We start from the raw sequence: 25,816 nt of genomic DNA, 5'->3' as shown, positions 1-25,816 counted from the left end.
TCAGGGTTCCCCCGAGCCATAATCCGTAGGTAGCGGTCATCCACTGCAGTAGTAGCCCTTGGGCGGCCTGAGCGAGGCATGTCATCGACAGTTCCTATCTCTCTGTATTTCCTCCATGTCCGAACAACATAGCTTTGGTTCATTCCGAGACGCCTGGACACTTCCCTTGTTGCGAGCCCTTCCTGGCACAAAGTAACAATGCGGGTGCGATCGAACTGCGGTATTGACCGTCTAGGCTTGGTTGAACTACAGACAACACACGCCGTGTACCTCCTTCCTGGTGGAATGACTGGAACTGATCGGCTGTCGGACCCCTTCCATCTAAAAGGCGCTGCTCACGCATGGTTGTTTACATCTTTGGGCGGGTTTAGTGACATCTCTGAACAGTCAAAGGGACTATGTCTGTGATACAATATCCATAGTCAACGTCTATCTCCAGGAGTTATGGGAACCGGAGTGATGCAAAACTTTTTTTGATGTGTGTATATTCTCTATGGAAATTGGATGAAGGCCAGAGAAAACACGAGTAGGCGGTAAGTTATTGGACGTCCACGCCTCAACGGAGGCTTGCCCGCTATGTACGGCGACGATCTGTTCTTAGGATGATCTGACGACAACGTCACTTACGTTTGCAGTGGGCAGAGAATCCTCGAGATTGGTCCGTGGATCAATGGAAACGTGGCGCCTGGTCGGAGGAATCATATGTGTTGTTAAACCAGGTTGCTAGTAGTGTATGGATTCGCTGTCATCTAGGAGAACAGCTACTTGAAACACGCACGGTATGACGGACGCACAACGCTGGGGGCAGTGTCATACTATGGGGGGCCTGTGATAGTAATGGAAGACATCTGTAGACTACGTGAACATTATTTCTGTCCACCTGCGTCGTTTCGTGCTCGATGTCGTCCCCGACGGCGATGACATCGGAGCAGCAGGATAACTGTCCGTGTCAGAACGACAGAATCGTGCTATAGTAGTTTGAGGAGCATGGTAGTCAAGTCATGTTGTCATTATGGAGAAAAAATTCGTCCAACATGGATCGAACAGAACACGTCTGGGACGCCATCGGGCACCAGCTAAGCGTCAAAAAACCACCAGACCGTAGTTTATGGGAACTACGTAACCTTTGCGTAGACATTTGGTGCCACATGCCTTCCGAAACCTACCGAGGACTTTTTGAATCCGTATCACGCGTATTCGCTGCTGTAGTGCGTCCAAAAGGTGTACCAACTGGCTATTAAGCAGGTGGTCGTAACGTTTTGACTCGTCAGTGGAGATCCACAACACTATCCCGACAAATGTGCCTTCCATTCAGTTTCCCTTTTGTTGATTTTACGCGTTAGTCTCACATCGTGTCGCTTTGTAGTTTGTCCCACAGATAAACAAAATACCTGTCACCCTCGTAAAGAGGCCGCAGAACGCTTTGGAGGGCTGTAGGTGGTTCATAACTGCTAGTAGGCGGTGATGTGAGCCTACAGCCCCGACGTAAGTCTTATCAGTGAAGTCGTGTGTATGTGACAGTCAGCTGTGTGTAATCAGCGAAGTAAGATGACCTGACATTGAGACGTGACAGCAGCCATGAAGTTTGTATGTGCCCATGGCAACACCATGAATTACGTCGCCAGATTTGTTGATTTATTAACGCGAGCTGTCCAACGTGTGTACGGCGTAGGAACAGAGGTCGTGAAGAGATTCTAAGCGACAGGGATTGGTGACTAGTGATAATCCGTACCTAACCCAACAGTAATTGCTGTTCTCAATGAATACAGGTCCATCTCAATCATTTCCCGAAAGAATGTTACGAAAGGAAGTGCATGCAGTAGACAACTGGAACAGGGTTCCTCGCAAAAGGCCGTTGTTCACAGCGATATATGAAGGTCCGCGCCTTCAATGGGCCAAAAAACACAAACTTGACGATAGGTGACTGCAGGCAAGTTGTGTGGTCCGAATAATTGTAATTTTATCTCTTTTCCGAATGATACAAGCTGCCACGTGCATCGAAGGCCCTACGACGGGTTTAACTAGCAGTGTGTGGAGGCTGTAGTTCAGACCGCAGGTGGTTCCGTCACGTTTTAGGGTGTTTTCCGTACCATGACTTGGGCCCACTCATCCAAGTCACAGCGAATATGGACCAGGATGTTGATTTTAACATTCTCAAAAATGGCTCTGAGCACTATGGGACTTAACTTCTGAGGTCATCAGTCCCCTAGAACTTAGAACTACTTAAACCTAACTAACCTAAGGACATCACACACATCCATGCCCGAGGCAGGATTCGAACCTGCGACCGTAGCGGTCGCGCGGTTCCAGACTGTAGCGCCTAGAACCGCTCGGCCACACCGGCCGGCTTCAACATTCTCGATAACCAGATGTTGTCCTTGCTTCCACATTTTCATAATGACTATGTCGTGGACATTTCTGTCTTTCAAGATGACAACATCCCTGTTCACAGGGTTTCACGCATTGGTTGCCGGTTTGACGAGTACTTAGGTGCCATATCGCACATCGACCGGCCTGCTAAGTCATCCGATGCTACGAGACAGTGAATACGTGAGTCTATTTGGAAAATCGTGAGAAACATAGTAATCGACGTCCCGCAGTCTGGCAGCTTTGCGGGATGTAATCATCAGTGAGTGCCTTCAGCTTGATGTGGCATGTTGTTGTTTTGGTCTTCTGTCCTGAGACTGGTTTGATGCAGCTCTCCACGCTACTCTATCCTGTGCAAGCTTCTTCATCTCCCAGTACCTACTGCAACCTACATCCTTCTGAATCTGCTTAGTGTATTCATCTCTTGGTCTCCCTCTATGATTTTTACCCTCCACGCTGCCCTCCAATACTAAACTGGACACGAAGAAATTTGAGGACTCCCTTCCCGGCGAAATTGAGACCTTTATCACGGCTAAAGGTAATGGTATACGGTATTAATTTGATGACTACTGGGGGTGGTTACTTTTTTGCCTGCTGTGCTTATTTAAACGAAGTGAGAGGCTTTTGAAGTTTTCGACTGATCTTGAATTAGTGTCAACATATCCACCATTCGGTACACCCAGTGGAGATACTACGTCGCTCTTAATTTACTTCAGGTTATCTAGCGGCTACACTGTCTCGTGGCCGAAATATTGAATTCTGTCTTCTGCAATTGCTTCACTGCAATTCCTCCTTTCAGTCACTGCAGGAAAGCCGAGATCACAGATATTCAGATATCATGGAAGAGAAAATTATCTGTAATTGTGGCCAGAGGAAATATCTGTGGACCTGATGAGCTTCTTGTATGATGACGCGAAAACAACTGCTAACACTGTATCAGAAGTTTATCGTAGGTCGCTGGAGTAACACACGACTGCAAAAATGCGCAGGCTGTACCCGTTATCAAGGGGGGTCACAGGGCAGATTCACATAATTATAGACCTGTATCGCTGTCGTCAATCTGTTATAGAGTTATGGACGCGATCGAGAACATTTCTCCGCACAAGCGACGTACCATTTGGCGCCCCCCCCCCTCTTTTTTTCTCTCTCGTACACTGTGACCTGCGTCAGTTTTCACAACTGTGATGCGCAGTATATACGCACTTTACGCTTACACGCCTGGCGCCCGTTTCAGTTTGGCGCTCCAAGCGGGCCCTACTAGTTGTGATACTTCTTCTGCAGAAATCTTACAGTTGTTTCCCTTTCCAGTGTGGCGCCCCAAGAGGCGGCTTGCGTCACTTGACCTTAAAACCTGCCCTGGTTATGGAACACACTACATACTCATGTATATTTTTGGAGAACCATAATCTCCTCTGTAGGAATCAATATGGATCCACAAACAGAGACCTTGGGAAACTTTGCTCTCTTTGTCCGTGAATACGTTCCATACTTTCGCTTCGTTAAAAAAAATACAAACTTATCGGACCAGATTTCCAACTACTGGCTCCGGGACTTTTAAGCAGACAGAACTCAACACGTGGTTGTTAATGGGATGAAGTGGACAGATGTAAAAGTAATTTCGAGGATGTTATAGGGCCGCAACTGTTTACAGTATATGTAAAGGATCTAGTGGATAATGCTGGAAGCTCCATGCGAACAATGCTGAAGCTGCAGCTCCAGGAAACTTTAGCGAAATACAGGACGACTTGCGGAGGATCGATAACTGGTACACTGAGTGGCAGTCGATGATCAACGTGAACAAATGTAGCGGTGTACTCAGCCGGCCGCGGTGGCCGAGCGGTTCTAGGCGCTTCAGTCTGGAACTGCATGACTGCTACGGTCGCAGGTTCGAATCCTGCCTTGGGCATGGATGTGTGTGATTTCCTTAGATTAGTTAGGTTTAAGAAGTTCTAAGTTCTAGGGGACTGATGACCTCAGATGTTAAGTCCCATAGTGCTCAGAACCATTTGAACTAACCTGTTGTACTCATAAACAGGCGAGCTGGCCAATTACGCTGTTCTCAGTAAATGACTGGAAACAGTACCAACCGTAAAATACGTAGGAGTAACCGTACAAAGCGAACTAACAACGACCACATAGACTAGCTGTAGGAAAAGCAGATGTCAGGCTGAGATTCATTGGAAGAAACTGCTCAAGACGGACAACATAGGCCGCTTGTATGCAGAACGCTCAGTTGCCAACTGTACTCGGAAAGTTACGTTGAAGTCGAAACTTCAGCAACTTCGTCAAACAGTTACAATTAAATGAAAGTATACTAGACAGCCAACGGAAGACAGGCTGTCCAGAGCAGCGTGAGCTCAGTCTTGTAACCTACTCCGACCGAAAGGGGAGAGCCGACTCTCTCAAGAGCACCTGTACAAGCCGAACACAGAACATTGCCGCCCCCACGACAGTGGTCGTGGTTAAACGTGCCAATCAGCAACTCGAAAACCGGCGGAAAATTCCCTCTATTGCTGATGCAGTACTATCCCACCAATGGAGATACTTGGCGCGAATTTCTGCGCCGATTTTGCTACGCCACGGAGCTATTCCTTAAGCAAGCCAATCACAGTTATGATTTTGCAGAAAACGCGGGCATTTTGCCCACCAAGACTGCCTGGGAACACGAGTCATTCCCTAGCCTCGCTGGTAGCCCGCTAGAAAGTGTTTTCACTAAGTTTCTGCGAAGTAACGGAATCTATAGCCCAGCCGCTCCGTCAGGCTCCTGTGGGCGTGTCGCCGCCGCTCTTATGACAATGTCGGCGTCTGGAAAGCATCCACTCAACTCCCTCACACCCGTCGGCTTAACTCTTTCAAGACCAGCAGAACCCGCCTGTCACCGGACCACCCGGGTGACGAGAGACGCCGCGTGGGAAGTCCGCGTGGGAAGGAATAGCGACTTTTCACCGCATGCAATTATAGAGGAAAATCGAATTACTCAAAGATAGAAATATGAGACGGGGCTCATGCCACCTCTCAGATGGTGAGAAAGAATTACTGTCTCACATCTGCACATATATTTTTTAAAAAAGAAAGCTTATAAATATTCAGCATGTAGCCATATTTACAAACTAATTTTCGATGTGAATGTAAAATGACGCATTCCATACCATTACGACTTATTGTGCAAATTATCCATGAAACACGAAACTAACTACCTAACTACTGTCTGGAACCGTTTTCGAAACATCACCGTTTCTCCAGTGTCTAGGTGGCAAACAGGTCCATACTTTTTCTTTCCCAGCACTTTCCTTTCAAGAACGTTAATGATGAAAATGATATCTCTGATGACACGTCCAATGAACGTTATTTCTTTCTTTTCCATCTAACTTAATAATCTTCTCTATTCGTTTACTTCCCTTAAGACTTTCACGTTGGCTCTTCTTCCCGAACAGCTTGTTTTTGTCATTTTTCTCTGTATCCACATTTCAGCAACTTCAGGTAGATTCCTTCCCAATCTATCCGCCATAAAATATTATGGTAGCTCATAGATATTCTATCTAGCATTCCACAACGAAATATTTCAGGTTTGTTACTACTGCATCAATATTTCTTGTCGCACCGGATATATTGAGATATGCATCTTTATTTGGCGTCACATTAGTCCTTCCGTCTCTGATAACCTCGTCATCGACGGTACGTTAAAACTTAATCTTCCGTCCTTTTGCCTTACGTTAGTCACTGCAAAAGATATCACAAAAATATGCTCTTCAGTTCTATCCTTCTCCATTAAACAGTCCCATTGAGTCCATGCGTAAAGCCTGCCTGCAGTAGAAATTCGTGGTAGAAGATCGCGCTGTTGCGTGTAACACTGAAGCAAACTGATTATTAGGATACTGCATTGCCTGTGTTATTCAGAAATACGATGCATGCATGTCCGAAGGAAGAGGCACCGCGGTGACTACAGCTGTTATGAAATACATTAAATGTACTCGAAGTTTCGAACATGGACAACCATCAGCAGCATAATGGAATGACGACAATGAAAATTTGTGGGGGACAGGGTCTCGAACTCGGATTTCCCGCTCGTCGAGAGCGGTAGCCTTATCATGTGTCTATCCAAGCACGAGTGGCGCCACACCCAAACTTCCATATGTCGTCAACCATTTGACTACATCCTCTACTCGTACAGGGGAGACATTTTACTTGGAAGTCGCTTTCCCAGTGTCGGCGGATAGATACGATATTGCAGTGCCTGTGTTATTCATAAATACGATGCATAGTTCCTTCGGACATATACGCTTCACTGCTGCGAAAACAGCCGCTGAGGATTTCGTGTCTTTGATGGTGTAATTTCCACCGATGAGCCAAAACGTTACCAGTACATGTAGCTCTTCAGGCTTTCCCAGAGAGACGTTGCCATCTTGGAAAATTGCATTTTCTACCGGTAATCCGCTTCTACCTCCACAATATTTGATGTTGGTCTAGTGGCTAGCGTTGCTGCCTCTGGATCACGGAGTCCCGAGTTCGATTCCTGGCCGGGTTGGGTATTTTCTCTGCCCAGGGACTGGGTGTTAGTGTTATCCTCATCATTTCATCATCATCATCATCATTCGTGACAGTGGCTACATTGTACTGCGTACACACTGGACTGTGTAAAAACTGGGACTTTGTACAGGCGCTGAGACTGCGCAGTTGAGCGCCCAACAAATCAAACATCATCATCACGATATTGGATCGCGTAACTCGCAATCTTCATCAGGTGCTCCCTGAGGCCTCAAGGAACCTCAGAGAGCACGCGATGAACACTGAGAGTTACGCGATCGAAATACCCTGCAAGGACGACGTGGATTGTCGGCAGAAAACCCGATTTTCCTAGATGATATTACCAACGCCTGCTTAGTAGTGCGCGAGTTCACCTTTCGAACGTAGTACAGCAGCGATTCTGCGTGCTGGAGATTAGACAAGCCCTTGATAGGTTTCCAGAAGTGCCTCTCACCGGATGTTTACGTACAGCTCATGCAGTTCCCCTAAATTACGGGCCGGTGGTTTGCGGCCGCAGAGATGGCAGCCGATAGCGTCCCTGATGTGTTATCCGGGTTCAGGTCAGGCGAATCTGTTGGTCCGAACATCAGCGTCAGTTTACTATCGTGCCCCTCACACAGCTTTGGCACGATTCTGGCCTTGTGACACGTTCAGTTATCCCGCTGTTCAGGTGCCATCGCCGTCGGGAAGAGATCAAGCACGAAGGGACGTAGGTGCTCCGCAGCAATGTTCGTGTTCTCCACAGTTGTTTGGTGTCTTTGATTACTACTGCATGTCCCGTGGAAAGCCAGGTGAATGCCCCCCCCCCCCCCCCCCTAGCGAAATGCTGCGCCCATTGGCCTGCGACCGTTGTGCGGTGCGCGTTTCTGGAAGCCGGCTGATGGCGTACCCGGACACAGCGAATGTCACGGTGTAACAATAAATGTGATTCGTGCGACACTTTTCCGTTGATCCACGGCCCAATCTCAACGATACCGTGCCCGCTGAAATCGTAATTGACAGTACTGTTAGGTCACAAAGGAAACACGTTCGAGTCGTCTACTGGGGAGCTCCATCTTCGACAATGCGCGCTGAGTGGAGTGGTACGAAATACTTTTGCCTACACCAGCTATGTACACACATTGCCACCTATCCTGATTCACACAGCGGGTAAGCCTCCCACCTCCACGTTCTGTGATGGGCCTAAACGTCCAATAATTTGTCGTCTAACTCTTAGTTTCACCGTCCTTCAGTCACTTTCCTTAGATGCTGATGACAGTAACACGCGATCATCCGACCTGCTTTTCTATTTCCGAGTTCCTCGTCCCCAGGCACCAGCCATAACATTCTGTCATTCGTCAAAGTTCAGGTGCCCGTAAGCCTAGCAACTCGTGGTGGTTGTGATTACAATGTTTTGGCCCATTGGTGTATAACCAATGCGGTTTTCAGTTACCAGAATAAGATAGTTATCATATGAACAATTTCACGAGTACGTGTTCCAAGTGGGTATATGCATGTTCCCTCTTTCTCTCATACCTCATTTTTGAAGAGTTATATAACATTCGAAAGAGCTCATGAACGCGACAGCATATGAAATTTCTAAACACTTCCATTTGTTAGTCTGAGACGAGGGGAAGAAACTGGAATTCTTTTCGTAATTACTCGTACAGCCATTCAACTGAGCTTGTGCGGTAGTTAATGTTCGGAAGGAAGAAAATTATGAGTAGTAAATGATTTATCTTTCAAAATTATCCAAAATGGCCGTACTATTTCTAGCTCATTGGCGGAGTTAGTGTTGGAGCGATCCTACTACATTCCGCAGATAAACCTTCCCTAAATAACTCCTCGAGCCCACAATCTTGAAGTACACAGAACTTCTTAAAAAATGAGACGGCGAAATGACGCGGGATGTCGTTACAGGGCCGCTCCTTGCCTCTATGCTGTTTTTGTCAACTGAGGTACTCAGCTGTAATGTCAAAACACGAAATATTATAATTCCGCGAAATTATGAAAATGACATTACATTCACTGCTTTCAGGTTCTGCTTAAGGAGCTACACGGTTACTCCTAATGACTGCCAGTATCGTAGCTCACAGGAAAACTGTCAGCAACTCAAGGTAAACGAGAAAGTAGGAAGTTAGGGTGGGAGGAAAGTGTTTCTCGGTCGAAAAAGTAACTGCGAACAGCGAATGAAGCTCGCCAAAAGCTTCAATTCCAGCTTTCACTTAAATTCTTCGTAGAGCTATTTCTTCTTGCTGTATCATATTACATGCTAAAGTTGCTTTTGTGTTTTAAATTCTAGTAGTTGCTCAGAAACGTTTGAATCTTTTATATACTGTAGTGTCTCCTAAACACCAGAAGGTTGCTTTTCGAAGACAATAACTTGTCACAAGCAGTTTACCTTAAAACGGTATGTAATATTTATTGTAGCTCCCTTGTCCTTCTCAATACTAAACTTGTTGTTACATGAAATACTTAGGTAATGATATCTTCAAAACGAATGTATTAGTATATTTGTCAGTACAGTCAGACACGTAAACCTGGTTTTGTAATCCGACGGCCTCTTCATTGTTGTAAATCATTTGACTCACTACGGCATGGTCCAATCCAACATGTCGAAACCTACCCCGAAATTTTTCACACAGGAAGAATACAACGAAAGAAACGCACTGCCAAAATTTTAGCTGATAAGGCGCACTGCACGTATTTAAAAAAAAAATGTTAAAATTACTCATTTTTGCCGTACGAAAAACCGCTTATAACAGCGATTTGTAGAACGCTTCCTGCCTAGTGCGTGAATCGGCGGATAAGCAGACGCAGCCGTGATAAGAGAACGTAGCGCCGCGTAGCGCTAAGTCCTAAGAGCACACTCGCGAATTTTAACCACTTAAACTATACCAGAAATGTCTCAAATAATCAATTTTTTGGGTAACTTGCAAACTTGCAATTCATATCAGCAGCTAAACTGTTGTAATTGTTGCACAGGTGACTAGCAGAGGAAATAAAATCAAGGCAATGATGTTACATTACAGACTCATCCATCAGGGCCGGCCGCGGTGGCCGTGCGGTTCTAGGCGCTTCAGTCCGGAACCGAGCGGCTGCTACGGTAGCAGGTTCGAATCCTGCCTCGGGCATGGATGTGTGTGATGTCCTTAGGTTAGTTAGGTTTAAGCAGCTCTAAGTTCTAGGGGACTGATGACCTAAGATGTTAAGTCCCATAGTGCTCAGAGCCATTTGAACCATCCATCAGGCGGGACTTCATTTTATTGACATAAAACATTTTATAACAATACCTGTGGCACAGTTCTAATGATAATTTTTGAATAATAACGACGAATCAGTCTCTTTTTTTATTTCCTGTAGTTGTCACAAAAATGTGAAGTTTCTTTTGGAAGACGAAAACAAACATTTTCCTTACACCAGACATGCCTGATAAAAGAAGAATTAACGCATTCAGGCACTCTACAGTAATTACTAGCGTTATTCAGACAGAACTAGAACTGCGTAGGAAATGATTCTGGTTTAGTTCTGCGTACCGGGCATACCTGACCAAATTAGTCATGCAAACTGACACTGCAGAAATGACTGAAGTTAAGCATTAATGTATCGCTGATAAACCTGAAATGGCAAGGAGCTATCGGAAATTATATTCTCCTACATCTTTTTGAAAAATGCTTTACGCTGCTCAAAATTTTTTCTGTCGAGAGGTTGAATTACATTATTAATTCAGGGTGGAATATGAATTTCTTTTCGTTGTCCTCCTAAAGGCAGAGGTATCATTATGTTCAGATCAAGAGTCCAACAAAAAGAATGAATTATTTCATAGAAACGATAAGAAGACCGTCCGCTTCCTGTAGTTGAGTGGTCGGTGCTACAGAATGTCAGTCCTAAGGGCCCGGGTTCGGTTCCCGGCTGGGTCGGAGATTTTCTCCTCTCATCGTCATTTCATCCCCATCAACGCACAAGTCGCCGAAGTGGCGTCAAATCGAAAGACTTGCACTCGGCGAACGGTCTACCCGACGGGAGGCCCTAGTCACACGACATTTACATTTATATAAGAAGACTTTCAGATGTAACATTGAAAATTACTCTTTTGTATCTTTCCAGATTTTAATACGTCGATTACAAGATTTTTGCAAGTAAACAGTCTTCGTTTTCTAATATTTTGTTCTAATTTGGCTTGATGTTGCTGAAGACAGATATAAAGCTGCGGAAACAGTAACCCCATTAGCACTGTTGTATAAGAATAAGTCACAGCGTTCATCGAGCGCACGAGTGATTGTTTAAGTTTATGCGTTTTCTCCCTCCTCCGTTTAACCAAAAGATATACAGCCTCCATTTTTGTTCTGGAGTTTAATTCGCACATCTTCGTGTCAACCATAATCAGTGTTTCTTCTAATGTTTCCACAATTTCTAATGAAATATCGACATCATTCAAATGAATGTCCAAGAAATTGACTAATAAATAACACACATGTAGGTCTTCAGGAGAAGTAAATGATTTCGACTGCATACCGCGTTCCTCTGCATTTGATCATTGTAAGGCTGAAAACATTAATTGGATTCCACGTTACTGTAAAATTCTGGAGCCTGCGCAAAGACAGGTGCAAGTATATTTGAAGAAATCACAAAGAAAATTAAGTTTTATCTCTATTGTTGACACTTAGTGATACCGCAAAAGCAACTGCTAATTGTTATGGATATTAAATGAGTTGCGAAACGAGTGAATGGTAACTGTGAAAAATTTGTTGTGTTAGAGGAACTATCAAAGGAACCTGGAATTCGCTTTACGAATTATGATCGCGTTGTGCCTCGTTATCTGTTTACCGATGAGTTGTCAACGAATGATATGTGGCCACCATGTTGCGCATGCTCTGCTTGCTACAACTACGGCAGCGTTGTATAGTTCTCCAGTCGCCCGGTGAGCTGTGATCGGCAATTTCCAACATTTTTAAACTAATAATTGCAGTGTGTCTTAGCAACTAAAATTTTGAAAATATGTTGCTTTCGGTGTATTCTTCCTGTGTAAAAATAAGGGCAGGTTTTGACCTTTTGGATTGGACAATTATCTTATCAGAAAGAAATTATTTGTGCTCTGAGGTCTGTGAAAATGATACTCGATAGAAAACTGAATTATTTGTATGTCGATTTCGACATTGAAGCTGGTATTAAAGTTGGAGAGCAGTAACTTACCTGACGACAGTCCTTAGGAGGGCCGAGCGGGCTTCGTTGTGGAAGGAAATCACTACGCTCGTTGTCTTATCGCTGTCTATGGTGTACGTCATCTCTCTGCAACTAGACAAACAAAACGCACAAGATGTTGCTCGGTAGTACCACATTGTAACGCAAAGGACAAGTTTAGTTACTAGAATGCACAAACAATCCATCTCTGGTGTTGGCTGCAGTTGATTTGCAGCCAGACTCAGGACAAGGATGCATGTTGGTCTTGTATTACTGTTGTGGCCGAACAAAATAATAAAAATATGGAAAATGAAAAATATATGCCAAGAGGAGTCACTTTCCCGAAAGTAGTTTTATTACATATACACTGACGAGCCAAACCATTATGACCACCTGCTTAACAGCTTGTTTGTCCGTCTTTGAAAAGAAATACATCACTGATTCTGTTTATCAGGGATCCGATAGCTTATTAGTAGGTTTGTGGAAGTATGTGGCATTAAAAATCTACGCGCAGGCCATGTAATTTGCGTAAATAACGAGCCCTTGATTTGCGTACGCGGTGACGGCGCCCGGTAGCGACCCAGACGGGTTCCGTTGGACTTACATCAGGCGAATATGGTCGACGACACACCAACATGACTTCACTACAGCGTTCCTCAAGCCACTATAGCACGGTTCTGGCTTCGAGATGCGGATAATTTTACTGCCGAAAGATGACAGCGCCGTCGGGGAAGACAAAGCACGAAGGGATTCAGGTCTTTGGCAGCTGTCAGCGTGTCTTCGATTACTACCAGAGGCCCCATGCTAGCGCAGGAGAATGTCTCCCGTAGCATAGTACTGCTGCCACCAGCCTGCGTCAGTGGCACGCTGTACGTTTCGAGCCGCCGTTCACCTCGGTGACACCGTTTGTGGAGACAACCATCGTGATCTGCGTAATAATAATCTGCCCTTTGTCAAAGTCACTTATCTCAATGGAGCTCTCCATTTGCAGCCCATATCTTCGCCAGGGTGATCTCCCGCCCGTGTCTGCCCCGCTTACTTTTGTTAACCGCGTCACATGCCCAAAACGCCGCCAGGCGGCATCCAACGTAGCGATGGGACTGAATGCTCCCTGCGGCGTCGAGGGAACCGGAGGCGGTCAGGAAAGTACACTATGTGATCAAAAGTATCCGGACACCCTAAAAAACATACGTTTTTCATATTTGGTGTATTGTGGTGCCACCTACTGCCAAGTACTCTATATCAGCGACCTCAGTAGTCATTAGACATCGTGAGAGGGCACAATGGGGCGCTGCGCGGAACTCATGGACTTCGAACGTGGTCAGGTGATTGGGTGCCACTTGCGTCATACGTCTCATACGAGTTTTCAACACTTCTAAACATACCTAGGTCCACTGTTTCCGATGTGATAATGAAGTAGAAACGTGAAGGTTCCCGTACAGCACAAAAGCGTACAGTCCGACCTCATCTGTTGACTGACAGAGTGCGCCGACAGTTGAAGGGTGTCGTAATGTGTAATAGGCAGACATCTATCCAGACCATCACACAGGAATTACAAACTGCATCAGTATCCACTGCAAGTACTATGACAGTTAGGCGAGAGGTGAGAAAACTTGGATTTCATGGTCGAACGGGTGCTCATAAGGCACACATAACGCCGGTAAATGACAAACGACGCCTCGCTTGATGTAAGGAGCGTAAACATTGGATGATTGAACCGTGGAAAAACGTTGTGTGGAGTGATGAATCACGGTACACAATTTGGTGATCCGATGACAGGGTGTCGGTATGGCGAATGCTCGGTGAACGTCATCGGGCAGCGTGTGTAGTGCCAACAGTAAAATTCGGAGGCGGTGGTGTTATGGTGTGGTCGTGTTTTCCATGGGGGGGGGGGGGGAGGGGGCCAACCCTTGTTGTTTTGCGTGACACTATGATAGCACAGGCCTACATTGATGTTTTAAGCACCTTACTGCTTTCCACTGTTGAAGAGCATTTCGGGGATGGCGGTTGCATCTGTCAACACGATCGAACACCTGTTCATAATGCACGGCCTGTGGCGTAGTCGATACACGACAATAACATCTCTGTAATGGACTGGCCTGCACAACGTCTTGACCTGAATCCGATAGAACACGTTTGGGATGTTTTGGAACGCCGACTTCGTGCCAGGCGTCACCGACCGACATCAGTACCTCTCCTCAGTGCAGCACTCCGTGAAGAATGAGCTGCCATTCCCCAAGAAACCTTCCAGCACCTGATTTATCGTATTCCTGCGAGAGTGGAAACTGTCATGATGGCTAAGGGTGGGCCAACACCATACTGAATTCCAGTATTACCGATGGGGGGCACCACGAACTTGTAAGTCATTTTCAGCCAGGTGTCCGGATACTTTTGATCACGTAGAGTATGTAAGCAGAGCAGAGACGAATGGGGAATCATTCTAGTGACGACACAGTCCGCAACGGGTTAAATTCACTAATACAAGCGATTTTCACAAAGGGCAGAAGGATACTATCTGGTGCCGGGGAATGAGTATCTCGGGAATGGTACTGTCGTGAGCATCTATGGAAAGTGGTTGATGGACTGGGAAACCACAAGTAGGCATCAAGGTGTTGGGCGTCCAAGCCACACGTGGACGTTGGAGGTTTGCCATTACAATAAAACGAGATAGGTGGCGACCTGTGGCAGGACATTGTAGAACACGGCGCTCCACAGGAGATGATTCCAACATGTTATCATGTTGACCAGTGGCGGCCGGTTATCATACGCTAATACACTACTGCTCACTGTAAATACTGCACAACAATTGCGCTAATTTCGCTTTGAATACGAGCCGGAAATCGAACTAAAATGACGCCTTTTCTCTTAGATTGCGTGCTGGTATGCAAATAAAATGGATGAAAGCATGTTTTGTAACACTCTTCCTGTGATAACAAGAAACCACTATTGAGTGCTGAAATGATTGTGAGCCGCTCTATGATCAACTCAGAGAAGTGACGCAGCTGTCAGTTTTCGACCATGCTTGTTCTGATGTGATGTTTACCTACCAGCACTGTGAGTGCTACGTTCGTCACAACGCCTGGTCAGTATTTTTCCTTGAACTTACGTGTAACATATTGTCAAACATAGAGTAAGAGGAATTTTAGAGGAGCAGTTTTTGTAATGGCGCTATGGTCAAACGTATCTTCTGTACCTATGGATGGGGAAAGCATGCCACCGGCCGCTGCTGATGAGACCCATATCGGCACAAGTGTACCAGTGTACTGTAAAAGACGTACCGGCCGTTTTCGTTTCCAGTGATTCCCAGGAGCCGCAACGCCCACCTGTGGAGGAGTGGGGTCTGTCGTCTGTGCCAGATGCTAAATTTCAGCAGGACCGCCCGCACCCTCCCCCCCCCCCCCCCCCCCCCCAACGTCACCCCATATGGCAGTCGCTTTCCTGTCCTGCAATAAACAGCGTTTTCAGCCTGAACGTGCGGCGTCGCGAAAAAAGAAGAAACATAAAGAGGATGGAGGAAAGTGCTCCAGTACTTTACATCCAGATTCATCTGTTGAATCTGCCATGGACTGTGATACACGACCGTATCCAGGCCTATACCTTTCTTACTATGAATGTGAACATAATTAGTTCTGATCTTAAGAATTGTGGCTCTGCGACACTTTATGTACGATTCAAGTGAAGACGTAATATTTTTGCTATAGGTGTTACTTGATTATTTTTCTATTCCCAGCTTTTCTACTTTCTTTAATGTGGCTCCTAAACGATCTACTGGTACTGCGTTATTTTACAGAGAGGAAATACCACTGACCGATTTCGAAGTTCTTGATAATGGATGGGCAACGGATAGCTTGCACTTTTTGTAACCTTAGTTTAATTCTTCTTTATGCTCCTTCAAGTTCTGGTCATTCCATAGACCGAATGCGTTTTTACAAAGACGTTATAGTTTATTTATTTCGTAAAACTCCGCAGAAACTTCTTTTGTGTTTAGTGTCCTGCGGATCAGATCCCAGTTTTAATTTTAGCAAGAAACTAGATGATTTTATGCACTCTTCACAAAAACGTGATTCATGGATGTGTCACTATCCAATTCTTTCCAGGTATACGCATTTTACAGCTTCTTCCAGCAGCAGACTCGATTATTTTTATCTGTCCGATTCTTTATCTGGCATCTGTTACCGATAGACGTGATACCTACTTGTTTCACTGTTATTGTGCCCTAGCTGTCACATTATATCATGTGCCGCAACCAGTAAAACCGTATCGTCTCCCCTGGATGTTGAACACATTTGTCTTAGAGGACACTTCCCCCGAGATTATAGTTCGCGAGGTTTAGACCTGTAACTTGCATTCCCAGTACCGTTATCCTTGTCTTATGGAACGTTGGTCAGAGCATGCAAAGCCGTTGCCCCGGAAAGCGTTAACGCATTACGGCGTTGACAGGGCGAGGGCTTTTCGGCAGACCCAGGAATTTTATTGTTTCGTCTTCAGACAATTTTGTGAAGGTACCAGACAATCTCCACTGTGGATTGGATGTTCACTAGTCCACCATGTCAAGGCCAAGCTTTTTCAGTTGAAAATACAACATATGAAAGGACTTAGGGTGTGATCACAATCACGCTCATTCCTACAGAATGAACTGACTTCCCAATATAGAAGAAGCGCATGTATCATATCCCTCAGTCACACCGATGGTCACGGACTGACGTCCCAACGTGATATTTCGAGAGGGATCTATAATTACTTTACCGACCTTTATGGCGTCCGTGCTACTGATACGATTTTCTCTGATGTATTACTCGTCTATTGGATTGCGTGGTTACTTCTGCATTAAATAATGAATTCCTAAGCGATTTTACTCGAGATGATATATATCGCCTTATTGTTGGTTCACCACCGCAAAAATTGCCAGGACTTGATGGTATTCCCAAGGAATTTTACGTACATTTTTGGGCTCTTATAGGTGATACCATTACGTCACTGGTTAATGAGGTGATTCCTCCCCTTTCAAGGTTGGCAAAATCGATCTAATTCCAAAGACAATCGGAGGTCCAGGCATTGATAAATTATGCCCGATCTCATTCCTTAATTTCGATTACAAAACTGTCAACCCGGCCGTTAATAGCCGTTTGTCGAGAAAATTCTTGAAACTGCCTGACAGATTAACACTGTGTGCCGGACTGAGACTCGTATCGGGACCTTTAACTCGAGTCTAGGTCCAGCAGACAGTTTTAATTTGTCAGGAAGTTTCATATCAGCGCACACTCCGCTGCAGAGTGAAAATCTATCTGGAAACATCCCGCAGGCTGTGGCTAAGCCATGTCTCCGCAATATCGTTTCTTCCAGGAGTGCTAGTTCTGCATGGTTCGCAGAAGAGCTTCTCTGAAGGTTGGAAGGTAGGAGACGAGGTACTGGCAGAATTGAAGCTGTGAGGACGGGTCGTGAGTCGTGCTTGGGTAGCTCAGATGGTAGAGCACTTGCCCGCATGAGGCAAAGGTCGCGAGTTCGAGTCTCGGTCCGGCACACAGTTTTAATCTGTCAGGAAGTTTCATACCAGCTCACACTCCGCTGCAGAGTGAAAATCTCATTCTGGAGAAAATTCTTGCAGTTCACCAAAGCTGTGTGCCTGGGCGCATGGTCCTGACTTCTGCAATCGAATGTCGGGACGTCGTCTCGGTGGCTGCACTTATTTCTGTTTCTAGAGCTTTACTTTTTATTGTTTTTAATAAGGCATTTGACCAGGTCAGTCACAGCTTCGTCGTGCAGGTGCTCGAGGCGACCAGTCTCAATCATACTGCGGTAAGCCCCCTCTCCCTGTCTATTTTTGTCTTGTCCCCAGAGCATCTGTCTGATTCTTTATCTGGCATCTGTTACCGATAGACGTGATACCTGTTGCTGATCAATTATATGGCTGGAAGATATTGGGAAAACCCTTCTCGGTGTGAGCGGATGATGTTATAGTATCGCTACGATATATCGATGACATATCCTTGCTCGACGACATATTGGATTCATTTTGTTCTATCTCTGGGGCCCACGTTAATGAACGGAAATGTACCCTGTTACCATTTAGGAGCTTTCATCAGGCTGTCATCCTATTTCACGGTGGTTGCTCGCCACAAATCGTTGGGTATTACTACCCAATGAAAATGGCTCCACTAAACTGGCGGGAGGTGACGGATGGAATTCAAGGGGCAATTCTTGAACACGAAGGCCGTTTCCTTGGCCTTCTTCACGAAGTGTACCATGTTGCACAAATATTTTTGCTCCCAGCGATGGTGGCGCAGAAATAATGCAATAATCCGGTAGTTTCCTATGTAAAAATCATATTTTTCGACTTCGGTATGAAGTGGTAGCAAGGCTTCGCCCCCTTGGAGGTTTGCCACTTTCCAATATCAGGCCTCAGTATTGTTTATATGGCGTAAAATTTTAACTCGATAGAAGATTAATACGACTATATGGCTCCTCGGACACTACGTCCACCGAGCAAGCTGGCGCAGTGGTTAGCGCACCCGACTCGCATTCGTGAGGCAATCCTGATTTAAGTTTTCCATAATTCCTCTAAATCGCTTCAGGCAAACGCAGCGATTGTTCGTTTGAAAGCGCACGGTCGACTTCCTTTCCCATCTTTCCCTAATCCGATGGGACCGATGGCCTCACGGTTTGGTCCCCTCCCCCGCAATCAACTATTCTGATTTAGGTTTTCCGTGATTTCCCTAAATCGCTCCAGGCAAATGCCGGGATGGTTCCTTTGAAAGGGCACGGCCGACTTCCTTCCCAATCCTTCCCTAATCCGATGAGACCGATGACCTCGCAGTTTGGTCTCTTCCCCCAAACAACCCCACCCAACCCACAATCAACCAACGATCTAACACCACGTCCACTATGTAGTCGCGCATGACAATGATGCCGATCGCCGTGTTTTTCGCCAGTATATGGTGAACTCGCATTGGAAGTGGCCGAGGCTATCACGTTATCGTGCTTTATTTGCAATATTGATCCTTTCCTTTAATCGTCATGGTAGTGGATGGTTTTTGTTTGTTTCCCATTGTTCTGGAGCCTTCTCTCATTGTGTTCTTCCTAGAGAGAAAAAAAATTGGTTTTGTTTTGACTCCTCGAATTGTGAAATTTATGTCTGTAAAAGTTTTTTAAAATAAGTAAAATAACAGGCCTGTACCATGTCAGGGACTAGCACAGTAACAGGCGGGAAGGAGGCATCGTGACCAGACATTGGGTTACTACCCCTGTCCATTTTGTCTCCATCCAGCCTGAAGTCATCAATAAAAGAAAAATAAAAGTGGTTAATCGTGGCTAATCGCACTGACTAGCAATTTGTCAGCTCTAGTTCGATTTCCACCGCTATCAACATTTTCTTCACTTTCATTTATTTTATTTTATTCCTCACAATGATAAACTATTAATTATAAAATTAAAATGTATTTAAACAGTTAAATTTATAAACGTAAAATTAGTATATTCAAGTTAGTTACGATTACTATCCTTGCAAGTCAAAAGGCTATAGCCCACCACATTGTAGCACACTGTTAAAATTTTGCACTGGGAGGATTCACCTGAGCTTCCAAAGGACCTGTGGTAGTAAAAGAAGGCACACGACAGCTGTGGACTGTGTGAACATTATTGTGAATCACCCGCATCCGTTCTTGCTTGATGTCGTCCCCGAAAGGGATAGCATCTTCCAGCACGATATATGTCTGTGTTACAAGGTCAGAAAGGTACCACAGTGGACGCAAGTTGATGTCTTGGCCACCAAATTGCCTGATCTGAACCCAATAAAAAAAATCTGGAACGCTATCTGGCGGTAGCTTGGTGCCTACATACCACTGGCCTGTAATTAACCGGTACCGAGTAGACGTCTGGTGTAACATACTTCCAGGGACATATGCAATTCTTGCCACGCATAATCGCTACTACACCGCGCACCAAAGCTGGACAAACGCGTTATCAAGCACGTGTTCATAATGTGATGTATTATATAGCTTGTTTGCTGCATATGATCGTAACTGCATGGAGGCGGAGGAGGTGTTTTTAGTGTTTAACGTCCTGTCGACAACGAGGCCATTAGAGACAGAGCACACGCTCAGATTAGGAAAGGAAATCGGTCGTGCCCTTTCAAAGGAATCATCCCGGCATTTGCCTGCAACGATTTAGGGAAATCACGGAAAACTTAAGTGAGGATGTGTTGTGTACATAGTCCCGCGTAGTCAGCGCGTACACAACTTTCCCACTAGAGCGCGCCCCACTAAGGCCAACAGCGCAGGCGCAGCGCTCCTCCGTCTCCGCACTACGAGATGGCGCTGCCTAAGAGATGGACCAAATTCTGCTTCCACCGGTCCACGTATTAATATGTAATGCAGCCAATGAGATTGCTGCTAACGTAGAACCTCTTCTCCTCTCGGATCACACTCGCGCAGTGATACCTGAACGTGCGAGGTATTATAACGAGTGTACAGACCTCCGATTAGTTAGTCTGCATTAGTCTGTACCAGTCTGCATTAGTCTGTAGTCAAGTTTTAGTCTGCGCCTAATAAGATTATCATATTCCTGTACATAGCCATGAAGATAAATGTATAGACACTTTGTCAAGTATCAGAGATATGTGAGAATAAGATTAACGTACCAACACCAAAGGAACTTCAGATTGTCAATTGTAAATAGCATCCAGAATCAAGTTAAGTACGGTTTATGATTGTTATTATTTTAATAAATGTGTGTGAAAATTAATCAAGTACTGTTTAAAGTTGGTCACCGTCAATCTGCTAGTCTAAGCGTGCAAGTGGCATTTCTATCGTCTGACCTAATGGCAGAAGATAAACACGCCACGCTAAGACCACGAGACATATTGCTGACACTCGCCTACTTCGTTAGAGCGACAAGTCAAATTATCTGATGGTGTGTGTACCGAAGGTCTTACAGTACGCACACCACAGGATGTCCGGAGACAGGTTTGAACCATCGTCCTCCCGAATGCGAGTCCAGTGTGCTAGCCACTGCGCCACCTCGCTCGGTTTAACTGCAGAGTTATGCAACTGTGAACAGATTATTTTGGGTAATAATTTCAATATCTTGCACACTCTTCGCTAGCTACAATATAGACATATAAATTACTCATAAAAAAGATCATGCAAATGTCTAATACAACACTGTTTCCCTCTATTAGCACTAGAGAGCGGATTTTCATACGTGCATTTAGGGAGTATCACGCCGTTAAACATGCAGAGAAAGGCAGCAAAACAATAAAATCATGTGGTATCAACATTCAGTTCTACATTTACTTCCATTTTCTTCTAAAAAGTACACAGCAACCGATTTCTCCTTTCTTCACGTAGGCTCATGGGTTTATCAGACAGAACATTTTTGTACGAAAGAAATGTCCTTTCTGCGTCACAAGAAGTGAGAGGCGTATACTTAAGAAATTTAATGTTGAAAGTCTCTTACTTTTTCACCACAAAACAATTTTTTGTTCACTTCATAAACACAGAACCACGATTTGAACGTTAACTTCGATCATCTCATCTCTCGCTGCATCACACTGCTCCACAGGGTGGTTGCAAAGATTTTTCAGTCTTTTAAATAAATATTCCACCAGTTACCTATGGCTTTAACTTCGATATTGGTGCAGGCAGGCAAATGCACAAAAATCTGATTTGATATAAATCGGGTCTTGCTTCTAATCCCTTTTCTTGAATACCAGTTCCGTGTCTTTAATGTAAGCTGTATCAGTCGCTCCCAAACTGTCTACGACCCACAACTGAAAAAAAAGGAAAAAAAAAACAAATAGAGGGCAGTAACTTAAGGCTCTTCAATAGAATGAAGCAAACAGATGTTAATGTCAATAAATTTACGGGAATTTATGGTCTCTTACAGACTTCATCAAAATTATCACAGCACATATCCAGTACACTATACTGGTTGTGCTGGCAAAGCTAAATGTGACAGTATATCTGTAAATGAAGCAACACGGGCAGGAAAAAAGTCAGCCTTATCTCGCAGTGTTTAAACTATGAATGGAATTGCTACTTTAGTGTTCTTAGATGTAAGCAGAATACAAGGATGCTTTCCGTTTTGTTGTTCAGTTTGTTCATTGATAAACGTATGTGGTTGATTTTTAATTGACTAAATTTTTCTATTTCCTCTAGAATATTAATTTTCTTCCCTTTCTTCGTCTGGTGAAGTATTTAGAATTTATCATAAATATCATAAATATTCCAGGATGTGCGTTTGTTGTTTACGAGATGCACTGTGGGTGCTCTTGCAATATTGTCATTAGATTCCATACGTCATACCAATTAAATCCGAAAATTTCTTCTAGTTTACCTGATGTGTATCATATTACAATCGCCACATCCAATTTTAAACATTACTTATATATCTGATGGTTCACTTGTATGTACAGTGTATCTTCTCATACTTTTAATATTTTTTGGAGGAAAATCGAAATTATATTCTCACATTTTCAAAAGTGTTGGTTATTTGTTCAAAATGTTATCATAATATGGGAAAAATTAGTCTTTTGTTTAGCTGTTCCTCTCTCTTGAGATAAATTGTTTGTGGCTGACTTTTGTTTCATTTTTAACTTTTTTTGAACATTTCTTGAACCATTTGTAGTTCGAAATCATTCAGTTTAGCTAAATTTTCAGGGGTTACTATTCTTCTGTTAAATTCGTTTTTATCAAGCTGAAGATTTATCATTCTCCACATCACTGCAGGACGGTACGTTTTTTAATGGATTACTGGGTGGCATGATCCATTACTGATTAATGTAACTGTAGTAATTGGTTTCTGAAAAATTTCGGATTTGTGTATTGAGTTTTTTCTTTATTTTAACATTCAAAAAGTTATTCAGTTATTTACTTCGACTTCTTTGGTGTATTTGATCTTATCATGTACACTGTTTCATCATGACGGAATATTAGCGACATTCTCCTCTACACCATTCAAAATGACTAAAGCTTCATTGATGCAACATTTACAGTAAACAACTTTGTCAACTTTCTATTTAAATCGATCAAAAATTTTGTCTTAATTATGATTAGTTAATATGTTGGCCAAGGATCCAGCCATCTTGTTCCCCATGACTAAACCACCAAATTGTGAATATATACCATCTCGATAACTAAAGCTGTTTAAGTAACAGTAGGTTGCAACAGTTGAATGAGCTGACAGATTTGAACTGGATAGTTTCTTGGGCTTTATTAAGTTATTTTCGATCATATCTGTGGTTTCTTTAATTGAAATAGTAATATCGAAATAAATCAGTTTACCATTGTCATGAATAGTAGTTTTATTGATTTGGGCACTTAGTTCTTGTGTATTCTTTATTGTGTATTTCTTCTCACATGTACAGAATTTGTTGAGTAAATAATTAAGTTTTTTTGCATAAAATATAGGAGATGACTGTCAATACTATCAATGATGGTTCAAATAATGATGTCTTTTTTATGAATTTTTGTTTGTGCACACAATGCTGGGGCTATGGTGTTCATAATAATCCATTCTGTTTCTTCTTCGTCTGTGAAGAAATAGTTACATTTCTTAATGGCTTTCCTGATTTGTGCACTAAATTTGTTTGTGTGATCTTGTTGTTACTTGTAAATTACTCTTTTCAAAAAATTCGAAAGTTTAATTTTATAAATATCAATTTGTATTACAGCTAATGTGTTGCCTTTGTCAGCTTTTGTACCTATTGCATCATGTCCTTATTAATTCTTTGTAATATACATTGGTCAGTTTTTCCTTTGTGATTGTCTTTTCTGCCATGCTTCATTTGATCTGAAATTATTTTGGAGATTTCAGAGGTTCATGTAAACAGAGCGTAAGTTAAGAAGCTGCAGTTATTTTACCGGTATTCCACTCAGAATTACAATTCTGAACGCAGGTATGCTAATGCAAGCGTTCCCATTTACGTTTGGTAAAGTGAATCTTCCTGTTTTTTGTTTATTTGTCTTAGTGGAGGGTTTTACCCTTCCTATCCCGCTTAACTTGCTGTGGTTTTCTGGTTTTACCTGTAGACTGACAAACCATGTCGATTTTGTTGCTGTCATCAGGTACAATCAGCCCATGAATGGGCATCTTTACGTAACTGGAATATTTCTTGCAGCTGGTCAGGCTGTAAGACAATCGACGTCAGCAAGCTCTCAAGAAAGCAACTGAAAAAATTCTGTATTAAAATTAATATAGCGTGTAATTTTCTAAACATCCTTATCGTTCTCGAGACTCTTAGTTATTGTTCTGAGGTGGAGCATATCGATACCCGGGACAGCAGAGAATCATAATCACTGTCGGATATTTAACTTTCAGTAAGGTAAATCCAGTTGATAAGGGCTAGTGTTGTCATGTAGCTTGATTCATATATCGTACACGGCAAACCTTAGAATCATTAAATTACTGCCCTATATTAATGCCCAATTCAAATATGGTGTTTATACATCTTGTCTTTACAGATGTTCGGTTTTAGTTCTAACTGGTGGCTGTAGATCCATGTGTAAACATACAACTTTCAGGCTATGTTTACTTACCTTCTTGCAACAAGTGGAAGCTGTTATAACATTCATCATGTGTTGTAAGTCACCTGACGTCAATGATCGTTGCGATCTTACGTTCATGATATAAAAGCAAGTTGCCAGCGTCCTCCCAGTTGTATCAGTGACAACAGTCACAAATGGACTCGCGTTAGGGCACACCAGGTTCAAATACCCGTTCAGGCCTCCAGATTAAGATTTTGCATAGTTCACGGTTTCCCTAAAACACTAAAGACGGACGACCGGATGCTACCTTTGGAAAAAAAAACACGACCGTTCTTTCTCCAACCTTTCCCAGTCCGAACTTATGGTCTCTAATTATCTAGCCGTTGACAGGGCGTAAAACCCTAATCTTCTTTCCCGTTTCCTTCAACAATCGCAGATCTAATAGAGAAATCAGGAGAAAACTTCGCATGCGCTAAATACAACAGTGGAAGTAAAACTGGAGACAGGAGGCAGACAGGATTATTATCTTAAATAAAATGAATAGAGACACGAGAGTGACTGATGAGCGTAATACGCATCTAGAAAACACAATTTAAAGAAAAAAAAAGAGAATGCTACTGGAACGATATAAAATATTTTGGGTGAGCAGCTTCAATGTATTTAAAAAAACGCCACTGTTTTCCGCGGGTAGCGCCTGTATTGTCTACTTTATCAGTTGAAATTGGGTTTAATCACTTGACCATCTGTCGACAACAAAAAAAGTGAAGCACCGTGGAGACATGGTCAGATTTCAATGTAACGTAACTTCTTACACGTATACATCATCGGTGGGCATGTAAATGATTAGAACAGCAATTCTCTGTGACAACCAGAATGGGCACCAGAGTGCATTAGTGTTGTTCATGTTTACTGTTGTTACCAGGCCTGGCAGGGTATATAAGGGGCGTGACCAGCGTCAGAAACAGAGTGGTCAACGTGAAGGGCACGGAGATGCCGTGTAATTGTGTGAGACAACGTTATCAGCACCTGAAGGAGTTTGAAAAGAGGCTCGTTGTGGGTCTCCATTTGGCCAATTGATCGAATCTTGCAATGTCCAGATTTCTGGGGCATTCAGAAGCTAGAATGGCCCGATGTCATATTGCATGAGGATGTGAGAACAGGCATACTCGTCGTCAGGTTTCCGGTCGACCACGTCTTGCCACCATAAGGGAGGATTACTATACTATGCAACAAGCACATAACAACCCCTACGCATCTGCACCTGTCATCCGAGAACAGGTAAT

The 25,816-nt window shown here is 43.7% G+C and overlaps 1 protein-coding gene across 1 annotated transcript in view; it reads right to left on the bottom strand.

Annotated features, from left to right (window-relative positions):
- LOC126183868 (polypeptide N-acetylgalactosaminyltransferase 16-like) overlaps nucleotides 1-25,816 on the bottom strand; it is a gene marked incomplete at its 5' end in the record, with an annotated part of 550,930 nt that overhangs the window by 124,299 nt on the left and 400,815 nt on the right. Inside the window, one exon of the mRNA XM_049926159.1 lies at nucleotides 12,064-12,165. Coding sequence (XP_049782116.1) covers nucleotides 12,064-12,165 — 102 coding nt within the window. The remainder of the gene's footprint in view (nucleotides 1-12,063; nucleotides 12,166-25,816) is intronic.

The sequence above is a fragment of the Schistocerca cancellata genome, chromosome 4 (genome assembly GCF_023864275.1).
Source record: "Schistocerca cancellata isolate TAMUIC-IGC-003103 chromosome 4, iqSchCanc2.1, whole genome shotgun sequence".
Classification (NCBI taxonomy): Eukaryota; Metazoa; Arthropoda; class Insecta; order Orthoptera; family Acrididae; genus Schistocerca; species Schistocerca cancellata.
This window is presented reverse-complemented; position numbering and strand designations above follow the sequence as displayed.